This window comes from Pelecanus crispus, chromosome 6, assembly GCF_030463565.1.
Source record: "Pelecanus crispus isolate bPelCri1 chromosome 6, bPelCri1.pri, whole genome shotgun sequence".
NCBI lineage: Eukaryota > Metazoa > Chordata > Aves > Pelecaniformes > Pelecanidae > Pelecanus > Pelecanus crispus.
The window spans coordinates 31,809,309-31,821,602 of record NC_134648.1 but is presented as its reverse complement, the minus strand read 5'-3'; the positions used below and the strand labels follow the sequence as shown (position 1 = coordinate 31,821,602).

Sequence of the window (12,294 nt, the reverse complement as noted above, 5' to 3'; positions counted from 1 at the left end):
GCCCGCGCCGCCGCCCCGCACGGCGCCGCCTGCGCAGCCCGGCCCCCGCCCGGCCCCGCCCGCCGCCGCCGCCGCTTCCCTTTCTGCACACCCCCCCCCGCCCCTCACCTCCCGAAAATGAACCCCCGGGCGCCGCTCGCCAGTGGGTCGCGCAGCTCAGCCGCAGCTCGGTAACAAATGATCACATTTTTATTGAAACAGTTTAAGACACGGAGTACAAATGAATACAGAGTTAAAAACAGCTCCCGGAGAGAGCCTCACAGTGCAAAAAAAAAAAAAAACCAAAAAACCCAACAAACGATTTTCATTTATTTTTGTCCAAATAATTAAAAAAAAAAAAAAAAAGCCATTTTAAAGGATTATTTTACCTAAAGCCAAAGGTATAAAAACACACATTTATAAATAAAGCAGGAAGAATTTGTTGTTGTTGTTTTGTTCTTTAAAGGGGTGAAGGAAAAGGGCAGTGTTGGAGAACACAGGAAAGGGCTGCCTGCCTGGTGCACTAGGACGTGGTGGAGTGGACATGGCTTATTCCTAACGCTGCTGCCCCGCGCATCTCCCCCTCCACGCTTTACAGCAGGTTACCCACGCGAACACAGTCCCAGCCGCCCCCGTGTTATTTACACACGCGATTTGAACCATGGGACATGCTGGTCTTATCCGGAGAAGGAAGCACCTGCTCGCTCGGGCTGCTGTAAGACCTGTCGTAGTTTAACGAGGTTTTTGTCATTTTAGTATTCTGGATGCTACACATCCAGTGGGGTGGGGGGAGACACCATATACATGCATGAATTTAACAATGGTGTTTAAATACCTGTATTTCATTTTTTCTTTTATATATAATTATATACATATTCTTTCTTTTTAAAAAATTAAGTTTGTATCTTTCTACTCCCGGAAAGAAACGTCCCGATTCCTCTGAGTCACGATGAAGTCTGCAAAACAGGGGACTGGGGAGGGGGCTGCTGTAAGGCCTGCCCCAACCATCACCTGGGAGGTTGCACGGAAAGGAGAAGACAACCTGAGAGAGGAGGCGGAAGAAACGCAGACTCCTGTACATGCAGCTCCTGGGTGCTACTGAGGGATGGGGAGGAGGACGGCGTTACCCTGCCTGCAGCAGGAAACGAAACAGAAAAGAGTTTGCAGCCCTCTCAGGTTACAGCCCTTCCTACTGCATCACTTCAGAGGGCCCAAGAATGAACCAAGGGGTCCCACAGGCAAACTAGTACTATTTACAAGATGGAAAAACAACCGCAACTATTCTCCTTTTGACCAGGAATGTTGGGTTGGAGGGGACAAAATGTATGTGAAGAGGACAGGTAGGTCCAAATCATTTTTTCAGGTTTTAAGTTAAATAACTTGTCTTAATACAGATATCTGGTTGTGCCTATGCTAACACCCACACAAACCAGTAAGAGGGATCACAAACCAGTAACAGGGATAGACTCAAGTTTATTACCTCCTCCCACAAGCCTCTTTGCTTCCCAGGCAGTTACCATTCAGTATCTCTCTACCTGGCCCAATGGACAGCCTGTGGTGAAACATATTCACAAGGTGCAACGGAAGGTAACACATTTATGCTCTCTTCATTCTGTAAACTAGAATTTTTAGGAATATTTCCTATCGCCAGCAATAGGAAGTTAGCAGGGAAGAATCAGTTGGATCAGTCTCAAATTATAAAAAGCAACACTACCTCCTTACCCCTCTCAGCAACAAACTTGTGGCACGAGCATCTCCTTTACTGGGCTTCTAGTACTCAATTTGTAACATCCAAGCCTTGGGCAAACAGCTCATGACTTTGCTGTTTAAGAAAAAACAGTTGCTTAGAGGACAGCAAGCAAAGAAACGAGAGGCCCAATAGGACATATTTAAAACCCCTTCCAATTCATTCTTCGATTACAGATCACCATCTCAGTCCTATATCTACTTTCCTGAAGCCCTTCTGTACTATACCTTTCACAGGTATTGGCCAAATGGCGTTCCTCAGGCCAAGACTATCTCTACCTCTACTCTGTTTTCCTGTGTGTCCTACATACACTATTCTAATTTATTTTAAACTACACAACCATCCTCCAGCTGATCTACTTGCCTGACACTTCTCTTACTATCATTCTGATCAGATTTTACCTCTGGTTTCCTGTATGCAGCCATGACCCCAAGCAAAATCCATTCCAAGGATTGGGAAGCAAAACCCACTCTGATCAGCTTAAAAATCAGATTTGCTTCACGCAACTCATTTCTGAGGAGCTTTGTTTCATATCTCTATGCCAGCTTCACTGGTTGTTGCTCTTTACCTTAACGGGAAAATTTCATTCTCACCACTGGCTCTTCTGTATCATCTCTGACCCTTTTTGTCACTACCTCCAAATTTAAATAAGAAAACGGAATAAAATTGCACAGAGAAGTAATATAAAGGACCCTCAAACCGTTATCACCAGTACCAAAAGATACCTGGGTTGAAGGGACTGCTATTTTACCTGAGTGTCTTGTGGTCCCAGTACAGCAAAAAATTTCCTGTACACTAGGACATATGTTCACAGTCTGAAAGTGGAGGAACTAATCACCTCAAAAGCAAGCTTGACCCACACTAACTCCATCACAGACCCAACATGACTGCCATCATACATTCTACTCACAGCATCTCCAGCACACCTTTTCACCCAAGGAAACTGCCAGAAATTTCCTCTCTGGTTATCAACTTGCCTTCCTTTGCAAAACCTGTCTGTGCAAGAGAAGCTGCCCATTGGGACCGAACACACCAGCTGATTCAGCACAGTGCAATGCTGAGACAGGACTAGAAAATAACACTTTTAAAATTTCAGTACAAGCCCATGGAAGGAAAGGTTAGCAAGGACACCTGAAACATGGTTAGGCAGATTTAAGTCACAGGCAGAAATAGCCGGAAAGCTCTCAAAGTGCTCCCCATACTGCCAAGTCCTGAAGCACTCGTCAGTGCTGATAAACCAGCAAACCTCTCACGGGGAGAATGAGAACTGCAGATTATTCAGCCCTGGAGTTATCTGGGAGAAATAGGTCACCCTACACCAGTCTGGCCAGCCCAATAGAAAAAAGGCTGCACTGCCGATCGCCAGTCACAGAAAGACAAGAAGTCAACAGACCACATTTCCAAGTGCCACAGGGTTTCAAAGAGATGACAGCCAGGACAGTGAAATGAAAGAAAACTTGCTTCAAGCCTGTAACCTGTGGAACCAAGTGATGCAGTCTGGCTGCCTTTGAGTGACTTCCAAGATGCCAGCAGTCTCTCTCCCACCAAAAGCTTGTTGCTTGCATTAGTTTTATAAACTGGGATTACACTGCTCTGCCTTAAAATAAATACAAGACAAAGTGGAGATGGAGGAAGAAATAAAGCATTTTGTATATCTGTTCCTGTTGTGGAAAGGAGTGGGAATAAGGGGGAAGGTGCTGAAGAATTTAATTGGTTTGAAATTTTTTTTTCTTAGCTTATCATTGACCAAAAAAACATCACAGGACAGTTTTAAGCCACAACAAACAAAAGTTAGCATGGGCTTAGAGAAGCTCCACAGGGTGAGAAGAGTATTGCACACACAAATGCAAGAAGGGAAGATCTTCTGTTTCTCAGACAAAAAATTCTTGAAAAGAAAAGAGGCTGGGGGCAGGGGAAACGGTGGTAATCACATCCCAAAATATCTTGTTCGAAGTTCTTGGGAAACCATTTTCTGTGGGTACCTGAAATAGCTTTACAAAAGGTAAGAGAACCCCAGCTTTCTTGGGATGTAAATATTCTGTTTTCCTGGAAAAGCATGAAGAAAACATTTTCCTATCACAGTGAAATGAACAAATGACATGGATGAGCTGTTGCACTGAAGACCTCTCAAATCCAGAGTTACACTGTAAGAGATGGAAACTGGCTTTTCCATGTCACTTCTCAACAAATAAATCATCACCCCAAATTTCCCAGTCATGATAACATCAAAGTCAATATCCAATTCCTAATCATGAAAGGTAGCTGAAACAAACTTTCATAGTTGTATCTAAATCCCATTTTTAAAATGTTTGCAGAAAACCCAGTCTGAAGTATCAATATAAGTCAAATTCCAGATTAAAAATACCACTACTGAATTCATCAAGTAGTCTCCAAAGCGTGGTCCAAGGGTTGCAGAACCTTCCCCTGGAGGTGAATGCAGATAAAATACAGTGTGGGGACTGCCTTGAAACAAGAGAAAAGCAGACAGGGTTGTCATGACAACAGTAGGATTACTCCAGGTAACAAAAACTAAGGCAGGAAAAGAAAGACCAGCAAGACAAGATTTAAGCAGAAAACAGTTCATTAATTGCACAGACACTCCAGCCTGTCTCCCTGTTGGAGGTTTATAATACAGAGATTGTTTCTCGCTGGGATATGGCAAAGGGATTGACAGTTTTTGTTAAAGGACAAAGATAATAGCCACAAATGTGACATAGAGCAACAGTCAGAAAAATAAATTAATAAATAAACCCATAAAAAGTCTGCTTCTTGATTCTCATGAAGCCTTGGAGAGGAAGGGATTGGCTTCACTTGGACGCCTTTGTTTTTAGTCAGCAGTTCAGAATTTCTTGGATAAACTGGATTTTCTTTGTTTCTTTAGGTGCCAAACATCCTGACCTCCTGGCTATGAAGAAATTTCAAGGCAATTTCTCCAAACTCCTCTTTCAAGACTTTGTCTAGAGACAGGAAGTTGAAGACCATTGGGGAAAAACTATTAAAATTGTGGCCAGCACACTGCTAAGAATTAGAGCAAGTCAGTTGTAGGGGCCTGGGGAAATCGATTTATAAAGGTCTCCCCACCAGCCCTAGACCAGTGCAATGATAGCATCGGTCTGAAGCTCTCTCTGTGGTCCTCTTCTTGGGATTATTTCTGTGTATTCACAAACACCTGAAAGCCACCCCTCTTAGAGTTTTTTGTCCATGCGTCGTTCCACAGCTTGTAGCAATAGCTCTGAGTACTGTTCCAGCAAAGCTAGTGTCTGCTCATCTCCCAAACTCTTGGGACTCGGTAGATTGGCACCACATCCCTCATTCAGTGGGCTAGTGGTATCTTGTGGCTTCATCAGTCCCTCCTTAACCTTTGGAAGCTCTTCCTCATCCTTCAGAGAGTCCAATTCTTTCTTCATTGAGGAGAATGTTTCTGTCAGGAGGCCCGCTATTTTATCTTTGTCAGTAGAAGACTCTGTATCACTTAACACCTGAAAATAGAGAGGGAAAAGAAAAAAAAGAATGCATTGGGGTTTAGGTAGAGCACCAAGTAAGCAGTTTCAGCCCTTTAGAGAAGTGAAGTCATGAAGATTTGCAGACCACTCAAGTTTCCTTTTCTTCAACATTCGAGACTGCCAACACAGTCATATAGCAGGGCATGCATCCAATACTGCTAGTCACACAAAATCCAGAGGCATTACTCCAATAGGGTAGAGATGGGAAGTACATTTTTGGGTAGTGTTCCCCTTATACTGGGCTTAAGGAGGTGCTATGTTTCCCAGCTGCAGCACAGGGACACAGTCTCCTTTTCTTCCTGTCTGCCAGATGCAGCTGGCCACAGGAACAGGGCAAGGGCAGAGAGCTAATGCAAGCACTAAGGCCAGAGCTGCAGAGGACCACATGGCAGAAGCTCACTGTGGAAGTTCCACGCTCATTACAGGAGACTTGACAGATCAGTGCTAAGCAAAGAAATGAAGAGCTGTTATGTTGCTCTGCATGTAACTCTGGTCTGGCAGCGAGAGGGACAGGCAAGTGGTTGCATGTTCCTTCTCACAGCTGGATTCCCATGGTATCTCACATTTGCTAATCTTTTTCCCAGGCATCAAAGACAGAGAACAGATAGGGGTAATAAAACTTAAAGCTCCTATAATATTTCAAATCTCTGAAGCACTGTATAAATACTAATTCCCTAATACCCCTTTGAAAAAGAGCACACTGTTATCTTCAGTTTACAGATAGACTAAACAGACTGAAAAGTTAATTGATTTGCTCAAAGTACCATAGCAAGCCATTGGAAAATCCAAAAGTTGGAAATCAGGAGTTCCTGCCTCCCTGGTTCAAGCTTAAGGTGCAGTCAGGTGGACAACCAGGCAAGCCTGTGTCACTGAACACTCAGTCAAGAGAACACCTTGAGCCAACAAGCACATACATTCAATGCTCACGGGCTGTAAAGCCAACCTACTGTAACAGAGCCCGTGTCTGAGGTCACGCACCATGCGGTAAAGATGAATGGCTTTGCGCATGCTGTCCTGGAGCTCGGATACCACATGCTCGCACTGCTCTATGCTGATGCACGATTCTGAAGGGGAGGAAAAAACAAAAACCCAAACTAAGGCACAGACACACTCTAATATCTGTCATCTCACAGTTGGGTAAGAAAACATTTTTTTTTTAATATATATTTGAAAGACCATGTGCACACACTTCTCATTCAATTTTTAGGGCTGGTTTGAGCCAATCATTAAACAGGAAAGTTCTACATGAGCTTTCCTTCCTACTACCTAGAGACGCTGTTGTTTCAAACATTCCTATTTTTGCAGTCTTTAGCCTCTCTAAAGTCAGCAATCGTTTTTCTCAGATCGCACATTTTTGTTACAGTCAAAGACAGTCACAGATTACCCATGCCATTCTCAATTATAATTAAAGTCAAGTTTGAATTAAGGCTTCCAGTGGCAAAAGGGACTGATCTGTGGAGCCTGTAATTTAGCTTTCACCTAGTCAGAAATCTACACGCTCCCCCTCATGTATCCTTCTGCACAGCGTACAACTAAGTGCTGAGGATGAAGGATTATGCTGAATTATTACAGTGTTCTCTAGTGAGGACTGAGGCCCAGAGGAGGGTTGGCAAATTCAATCACAACAGAATCACATTTCTGAGCAACCCAGGATATGCACTGCTGATACACTGTAATTCGAAAATGAAAAATAAAAGCAAGCAACTGAAGAACACCATCTTCTGCCTGCCCCCACCAGATATTCTCTCCAAAGCATCAGAGTTGAAGGCCTGCAATGTTTTAATAAAATAAACACTTTCATGAGTTAGACATAAACCATGAACAAAGACATAGACAGACACACACACTGCAGTTATCTTCAATTTGCAAAGGCCTGGACAAAGGCCATTCGACTTCCTTTAGCCACCTAAAAACAAAACTTGGTCACATTAGCACTATAATTTCTGCACTTCTAAGAATGTCACCTTTGAACAGGCTGGAGGGGATCTTAGCTAATTTTATGAATAAATCTAGATGATGTATAAACAAATACAGCTAGAAAAACATCTATTTATACATAAACAAACACATCTAGAAGAACAAAGGGGCATGAACAAATCCTCCCATCTGCATTTTTTGTTCCCAAATCACCCATCCTTGCAGAGTTTGAGCACAGTAGGCTTCAGTGCAGTCCAAGATTCTTGCCTTTTTTTTTCCCACCTCTTTTTTTTTTTTTTCTGCTCCCCTCCTCCCCTCTTTTTATTTTAAACCCAGCTGTTTCTTCTCATGATCGTTTCTGGATTTCTCCTCTGATCATGCTTTTTATGCTTGTCTCCAGCTTTGTGAGCTGCCGGTCTGGAGAAAGGTCACAAACATAACATAAATGCTTGAGTAACAGGCATTTTCTGCCTTTCGGGTGTGCAGAGCAGAGCTCTTCAGAAACCAGCAGAGAATATTAAACACAGCAACAGTGTTAAGCACATCTACAACATTTTAACTGTAGATGTCAAAATGTTTTAACAAAAACAATTAAGTCTCTTTATCTGCAGCTGTTATACAGGCAGGAAAATGGAAGGGCAGAGAAATTAAGTGGAAACCCAAAGTCACCAAGCAAGTCAGAAGCAGAACAGGTCTCTGTCAATCCTACAGTTCTAATCTAAACTGCCACACTATGATCCACAGAAGCCACAGTAAATTGTTGACAGCAATAGCCAGCTTGGATCTAAACAGCTTTTCCAGCATCTACCACTGAAAACTTGGGAAACATGGTCTGCGAGAAGCTGTAGGCTGACAGCTGTCTGTTGAGAAAAAAAAAAAAAGGGGGATCCACTGTGCTAAATCATCCTAACTCACTAAAGGATGCTGCTAAATACTCTGTCTGGGCCTGCTATGTATTGGGAGCTGCTTTAAAAAAAAAAAAGAAAAAAATCACTGCTGCAAAAAAATTGTTCTTTCTCTGCACTATCTGTTCTAATTCTGCAAACAAAGATTCATAGTAACTGACCAAAAACCATGTGATATGTAGCTTGATTCCCAAGTCTAGAAGAGAAAACTCAGCCTAAAGAGTACAGACAACTAGGTTGTTACTTCTCTGCTGTAGAATGCAATTCCACAGCTCCAGGCTGCATCTGCTGTTGGAAGAAACCTCACCCCTGTGGGGATAGGGTCTGAAAGTTTCAGATGCACTCGCTGTTCTACAGAGCAGCTACCCTATGGCATAAGAACAGCAGGTCCCTCAGACAAAAACACCACATTTCCTGTTTTACATAAGAGTGTTTCAATCTTAGGGCATTTGATCCCTCTAGAAATGCAAAAAGAAAAATAAGAGTGCATCAAAACCAGATTATCCCTCTGCAATGCTTCGGTGCAGAAATATTGTGCTTAACCATTGCGATGAATAGTGGAGCAGCCTGGCACCACAGAAAGTAATTGATCAGAGGATTACAGAGGTGTCCATTCTCAGATATGAATAAGAACAACATAGCAAAAGGGATTAAAAACTGCAGTGCACAGTCCCCTGAGGGTACAAGGTATCAGTGCAGTGGTTAACATCCAGCTTCCTGCTGCACAACTCAGATGAGTATTTCAGGAAGGCATATTTCCTTTCAGGTTGTGACACAAAAGAAAAACCTCTGGAGATTTCAGTCCCACAGCAAATGCTGTGGGACTAAACTGTGTCTTCTCTGCCACTGGAGGTTTTCCTGCCTTGGGGGGCAGGATTTTTGCTTCAGTTTGAAGTTACCTGCTAGTTCTCATTTGATTGAAGTACCTTCAACCAGGGCCTGTAACAGATCCAAGAGCTGTTTTCAGCAGGTAAAACAGTTTCCCGCCTTGTACCTTTTTCTCCAAACTAGAGATAATTCAAAAATTAATCCATGTTCTTTATGCTCAAACCCAAAGGCTAGGCCTCCATGTGCACTGCATACCCAGTTTGCAGACATGTCCTTAAAGCAGAGTGATAGCAGCACAGAGACTTTCTTGCTCTCACAGGTGACTACAGCAAGGAGCTCGCCTTGGTCAAGCCTCACCTCATGCAAGAAAACTGTATGCAAACCGATCTGGACCCTGCACACTTGCACATTAACAAAGTAAAGCCTGAGCTGCCTGGCATAACTTCACTGTCACTATTATCTGTGCTTGCTAGGTTCACCTAGCACATGTTGGCCTGCACCTTCATCTGCTGGTCAGACATGCTCTGAGGGGGGCACAGGGGATGTAACCTACACACACTCATGGGGATTCCCAGCACATCAGCTTTTAGCATTGACCAGAAAGAGGTTTTAGCCTCTACGTGTAATTGTATGACTAAAAACATGAAAGTGCTGAGGTCTACAAAACATTCAGCTAAAAAGGACCTTCAGACATAAGACCCAGAGGAAATGGAAATTAAAGACTGAGAAAAAGATGTCAGGTTGAAGAAGTGTCTCACCATTGAGGGGATGGCTTATGGAACGAGACAGGTGCAGACAGGACGAGACAGGCCAGAAGCTGGACGTAAAGAAATGTGATGGGATCGTGAGGCGGTTCACAAAGACAGGAGACAGAAGGGGGAAGATAAGAGATGGGTATCCATGCACACCTGGGACCTGTGCCGAGGCAGTTATAGATGGAGGAGACCTCGGCCTGATGGGGTCTAGAGGGCAAAGTCCAGCTTGGTTGTCTAGCACACAGGTGATGCCGGTGATCCTCTCCCTGCACCTGGGCAGTGTGCCCTCAGGAGACCTTAGGTGCCGGCCCTCTGACAATTCCCTCAGTTTTGAATTAGTGACCCCTGGCTCATCCTGGCAACTTGTCCTTGAGACTGCACTCTCCACTGGGCTCTCCTTAGTAAGTCCTGTTGGGATCTCTCTACCAGGAACCAGAGACCCAGCAGTTTGATTCTCCCTCTTGGAGGTTCGGACCTCAGGAAAAGAGGGTTTCTTTTTACAGGCCCCAGCAGGTGACTGTGGAGACTGTGGCTCAAGCAGGGTTTTTGTTTTGGTAGTGGGTGAGAAGGAGGCCAGTGTGGGTCTATCAGGCAATGGCTTGGGAATGTCAAGAATCAGATGTGCTCGGTTTGATGATGCCAACTTGCTGTGGAAGGACTTGGGAGATGAGCAGTTTACAACTGGCTGAAGTGCTGGCTTCACTGGAACATTTTCTTTCACTGGTAGCTTAATCTTCTCAGCATCTGCTGTGGAACTAAACTGTGTCTTCTCTGCCACAGGAGGGCTACTCCTCCCATCAGTCAACATTTCGGTGGAGTAACCAAGGTACAGATTTTCCCCTACAGATATGCTCCTTGACATCTTAGCCCGGAAGCTGGTTGTGGGGTTCATGTAGGACTTTGGTTTTGCAGCTCTGACATCTTTGGCCAGCAGAGCACCAGATCCATCCATCTTCAACATACTGGCTGATAACACCCTGCAATTGTTAGGTCTGGGATCCTTCTCAACCACCATAAGAGTCTGAGGACGCTGCTTGGCAGAGGATATCACTCCAGGACCCTTATCTGTGAAAATGAAACAGACAAACATACCAAAAATAGACAAGAGCCTGCAGTGAATTCCAAAATTGGAAAGTAACAGAGCTGCTCCAGCCTATATGCCTCAGCTCAGCCCCTGGGAGAGGTGTATGGAACCACTACTTCAGGTTACCACCAAGCCTCAACAGCTTGCTTTTTTGCCCATCCCTCATCCTGCTCACACACTGCTGCTTACCTGATGAGAGAGACTTGTTCTTAAAGTGTATGGCCAGAAGACCTCAGACCACTGTGACCATTAACTGAGAGGCCAGAGGAAGCAGGCAAAAACTTATGTATGGCGTTGCAGTGATAAGGTTTATTTTTTTTAAAACCGAGTGCTTATTGATGGTTCATGAGTTCATTGCTTCAAAAATTGAGTTCTTTCACACAGAGTGCACGGATACAGTAAGGTCCCTCTTACTGTGCCTGCTCCTTTCCTCTTTCTCTCCTCCCCACCCTGGGGAGCTTCAGTCTTGGCCTGGAGCAACCACCCACAGCAAGAGAGAATTTCTTTGCTAATAGTTCATTTCACCTTTGGCATTGCTCCTCCCACAGCTGCCAAACAAATATCAGAAACTGATAATTAGGAAACCAGCATCTGCATTACAAATTAAAAATATTTTCCCTTGATAGGCTAGGAGTTAGAAAACATGCAAAGCCTGTAGCTCAGAACACAGAAAGACACAAGCTTAATTTAAATCTCTACTCAAGCTCAAATCTCTTCATTTCATTCTTGAGCTTATACCATCATTCCAACCTGTGTCCTTACCCTCATGAACGAGGTCATGAACTGACTGTGCCTTTCTCATCACTGCATTCACAGGGCCGTCTGGAAAGGATGCAATAACCCGTCCAGGAGCCATACCAACTCTGCTGGCCTCCAAAGCTGATCTCCGTTTTTTCTGGACATAAACAGCCTGATTTGAATTTACACTGTCCAGGAGTTGGCTGTTCTCCAACGCATCACCAGGATGGCTGCTGCCATTTTTCAACAGGTCTGGCGTAAACCGATTGGTCTGGGTTGGCAGCTCGATTGACTTTGAATCCAGTATCAGATTTGACGAAGAGAGTGACAATCGTCTAGAGGACATGATAAAGAAATCCCAGTTAAAACAAGTAAGTATGTTGCCCTGGACAAACAGGCACACACCTTAAGCCAGTTTCTCTGGGATAAAAAGCCCTTCCTTATCTGGATTTTTTAAAGTAAAAAATGCCCTAGGCTGTTATCACTTCATTCTACTCATCCCTAGAAACACCGGTCTTCAGGCATTTGACCTTAGACTGCACAATCACAAATAGCACTGGGTCACTGTTTCCAGAGGGTCGCTGTAAAAGGTGAAGGCAAAAGAGAAGGGAAAATTCCAGGCAGAGGGAAGACTGGGCAAAGTCACATCAGGTCTTTTCTCTCAGCTCACCTTACTAATAATGAAATCTTTTCCATTCTAAGATACCCTAAGAGAAAGCAATTATGCTTTCCTAACATTATGAAAGCATAATTGCTAGGAAAGGTGGTCAGTACCTTCAAGAGGAAAGCCTAATTTCCTCTTCCTCTTCACTTCAGACAACCACAGTGGGCTTACCTC

At 44.0% G+C, this 12,294-nt stretch overlaps 1 protein-coding gene across 1 annotated transcript in view; it reads right to left on the bottom strand.

Moving 5' to 3' along the window:
• Nucleotides 1-4,911: 4,911 nt before the first annotated feature.
• Nucleotides 4,912-12,294, bottom strand: part of MAPKBP1 (mitogen-activated protein kinase binding protein 1) — a 97,408-nt gene continuing 90,025 nt past the window's right edge. The window contains exons 27-30 of the mRNA XM_075712919.1: nt 11,481-11,791; nt 9,638-10,699; nt 6,208-6,293; nt 4,912-5,205 (exon numbers count right to left, since the gene is read on the bottom strand). Of these exons, the coding sequence (XP_075569034.1) occupies nt 4,912-5,205; nt 6,208-6,293; nt 9,638-10,699; nt 11,481-11,791 (1,753 nt within the window). The remainder of the gene's footprint in view (nt 5,206-6,207; nt 6,294-9,637; nt 10,700-11,480; nt 11,792-12,294) is intronic.